Below are 3349 nucleotides of genomic sequence, written 5' to 3' on the forward strand. Positions count from 1 at the left end.
AAAAACCCCAATAACAAACAAAATCAACCAACCAGCCAGCCCAAACCCCCAAAACCAAACCAACCAAACAAACAAACAAAAAAAATTATAATCAGATATCTTGGATTTTTACACCACCTTACCTGTAAATTATATATACATAGAATATTGCAGAATTATATCTAATACACAATATTTTCACTATTAATGCTGGTATAATCTTTATACACTGGCCCTTATGTTTCTTTTATTTTTTTAATTAAATTATTGCATTGTATAAACTTTGACTGCAAACGGCCCCCCTCCCTTTCTTCCCCTCCTCCCTATCCCTCCCCCCCCCCCCCCTTGGCTATTCACTGTCCGACTTGCCGTCTTTCGCCGTAGTGGAGTGGTTGTAGAGCCCCTGGGCCATGAGGTGCACTGCCAGGGAGTTCTTGCTGCCCGTTGCCTTCTTGATCTTGGCTCGTTTGTTCTGGAACCAGATTTTGATCTGGGACTCGTTCAGACCGAGCTCCTGGGCCAGGCTCTGCCGCCGCTGCTCCGTCAGGTACCGGTTCGTCTGAAACTCGGCCTTGAGTCTCTGCAGCTGCTCGGCAGTGAAGGCGGTGCGCGGTCGCTTGTCCTCCTTGTTGGGATTCTTCTTCTTTGGTTTGCGGGACCGGGGACCTACGGCCGAGAGAGACGAGAAGCACCGACACCGCCACGCTCCGCTGCAGGCGGCCCCACGCCGGATGCAGTCCCGCGCGGAGTTGGAGGACAAGAAACACGGGACACCCATGCTCCTGGCCGCATCCTATGCTCCCCACCCCTCCTCAAACAACCGTCCGAAAGGAAAATAAGCCTGGCTTTGTGCCTCGGCTGCCGATGGATGCTCGGGAGGCTGTGGAACGGGACCGCAGCCTCCCGGCGACCTCGCAGAGCCCGCTCACTGCCCGCCTGCCCGCGCGGCTTCCCCCTCACCCCAGTTCCTTCCATCGAGAAACACATCTATTGACCCTTTTCATCCCGAGGGTGCTCAGCAAGTAAAGCCTGCACCAGAGGCTGCAGCACGGAGCTAAATTTTAGTCCTTGAGCAGAATATTTAATTTTTTGAAGGAAACATTCCTCTTTTTTCCCACTCTAATTCTATTTTCGAGGAAAGCTCGTTACTTTTTTTTCCTTTCTCTTCTGTTTTCATGTTTGTTTGGTTTTTTGGGGGTTTTTTGGTTTTTTTTTTGGTGGGTCGCGATAAAAAAAGACAATCCGTCGCCTGTGTACAGTGAGGGCAGAAATCCGGCGCTCTGCTGCAGTGCCCATATGGCCCGAACCGAATCGCCGGGATTATTCTCAGGAATATTATTCTCGGCAGCACAAGGAGCCTTTTCTGCCCGGGCCGAGCCATTGTGAGGATGTATGTTAATTAAATATTAACAAAGGAGAGCACTGGAGAACAATGGAGTAAATTCCAATTCAGGCCTGAATATTACCTCCGAGTAAGAGTTTGTTTTCACACATTACAAACTAATTTTGAACTCATCCTATCATCCCTCCTTCCCTCCCGGCTCGTCGGGTGGAAACCCTAGTTTACTGCTTTTGCAAGAGAAAAATCCTTATTTTTTCCCCCTTCCCTTTTTTTTTTTTTTCCCTCGGAATAGATTTCCTGCGTGGTGCTTCCCATGCTTTCCCCAATGGTTTCTACTTGTTTTTAACGAGGGTTTTACCAATCCGCCGGGGCCAGCCCTGCTCTCCCCGCGGCAGCAGAAGGATATTTTAACCTCCTGGTTTTTTATTTTTAATGTATTTACCGATGTTTTTGTAAATAATTTCATAAGATTCTGCTCAAGCCCTCTCCAAGAGACAAACCCCGCTAAAGAAGTTTCCCGGTTCTTGAAAATCTCCCCCAGCCCTTACAGAGCTAAGCTGCAGCACATGGGGGGAAATTAAAAGAAAGAAACGAAACGGTGACCGCTCCGAAGCCTCTTTTAGGGAAATCCACGATCGCGGGCTGCTTTTGGCTAAAAGCATATAAAGTCAAAGAAAGGCGAGGCCTGTGAAAATCAAGCCTCCTTTCCTAGAAACACAGCGTGGAGGTATTTTCCTGGCAGGGAGAAGGGCAGCTTGGCGTGAGGTTGAGCGAGGAACCCAAAGACAGATCTTTTTTTCCTTTCTCTTTGATAAAACCCGGCAGTTGGTGGGAAATGCCCCAAGCCCAGGCGGCCCAAGCTTCTCCGCGGCGGAGGGGAAAGAGAGACCGCTCTGTTCGCCCTCTCAATGACTCCGCGGATCCCCAGCCAACCGCTTCATTTTCGGGGGATTTTAAGACACCCCTCCTTAAAAAAAAAAAAAAAATGGGGGAAGAGGGAGCGGGCTCTTTTCCCTGCCGCCCTCCCGGCCCCGCGGGCGGAGGGAGGCGAGCCGGGGATCCCGGGGCGGGGGATGTGGCAGCGGGGAACAGGTCGACCCTTGGGGGCAGCTCTTACCTGAAGAGGGACGGTCCGAATACCGCGTGCAGTAAACCCAGGCGGGCCAGAGCATGGGCTGGTTCCCGGCGTTGGAGCTGGCCTGGGAGCTATCCGAGTCCGAGCTCACCGACAGGTCGCCGCCGCTGAGCCCCCGCGCTTTCAGGGCCGCCTCCAGCGCCGCGGGGTCCCCCCCCTTCTTGGCGGCGCCGTGCAGGGCCAGCCCGGCGGGGCCGCCCTCCCCCCGGCCCGGCGAGCCCGCCCCGCCGCTGGGAAGCGGAGCCCCGGGAGCCGGCGCCGCGGCGGGGCTGCGGCGGTTCTCCGCGCCGGGCCGCCGGGGCTCTCCGCCGGGGCCGCCCGCCTCCTTCCTCCGCCCGAACTCGGGCCGCAGGATGTTGTCGATGAAGAAGTTGGTGATGCGGTGCGGGTGCGGGTGGGGGTGTGGGGGGTCACCGGGAGGAAGCAGCAACCCCCTCCGTCCGCCGCCGCCGGGCTCCGCGTCGCCGCCGGACTCCTGCGGCTCGGCCGCCTCCTCCCGGGGGCTCCGGCCGCCCTCCTCCATGCTGCGCGGCCGGCCCCGCCGACGGCTCCGCTGCCCGCCCCGCCGCTGGCCGGGCGGCTGCCTAGCGCTTTTTGTTGTTGCTGTTGCAGTCGGTTGTTCTTTATTTTAATTTTTTGTTTTAATATATATATTTTTATATATATATATATGTACACGCACGCACAGGTGTCTATTTGCTTTCGTTTCTCCTGGCCGCTCTCGGCATTCAAAATCCAGAGTTTGCAGGAAAAAAAATTAATAGCAGTAATGATTAAAAAAAAAAATTAAAGAAACAAAACCAGGGAGACCCCAAAGCCAGCAACTGAGCCTCCACGAGTTCCAACTTTGCCAAAAATTAAAATACACGAGGCTCCGGTCCTCCTGCCGCCGC

General features: G+C 54.4%; 1 protein-coding gene across 1 annotated transcript; it reads right to left on the minus strand.

The window, feature by feature from the left end:
* Positions 1-328: 328 nt before the first annotated feature.
* Positions 329-2979, minus strand: EN2 (engrailed homeobox 2). Its single transcript, XM_054390230.1, has 2 exons — positions 2439-2979; positions 329-645 (listed from the first exon to the last, which is right to left on the minus strand). The coding sequence occupies exons 1-2, from the start codon at positions 2977-2979 to the stop codon at positions 329-331; spliced, it is 858 nt and encodes a 285-aa protein (XP_054246205.1).
* Between the last annotated feature and the right edge of the window lie 370 nt (positions 2980-3349).

Source organism: Indicator indicator, chromosome 20 (genome assembly GCF_027791375.1).
Source record: "Indicator indicator isolate 239-I01 chromosome 20, UM_Iind_1.1, whole genome shotgun sequence".
NCBI classification, from domain to species: Eukaryota; Metazoa; Chordata; class Aves; order Piciformes; family Indicatoridae; genus Indicator; species Indicator indicator.

Excerpts from the sequence above, each read along its gene's own strand:
- EN2 (XM_054390230.1), bottom strand. The coding sequence starts at position 2,979 with ATGGAGGAGGGCGGCCGGAGCCCCCGGGAGGAGGCGGCCGAGCCGCAG. Across the intron at positions 646-2,438 it reads TTCGGACCGTCCCTCTTCAG|GTCCCCGGTCCCGCAAACCA; the intron begins GTAAGAGCTGCC and ends TCTCGGCCGTAG.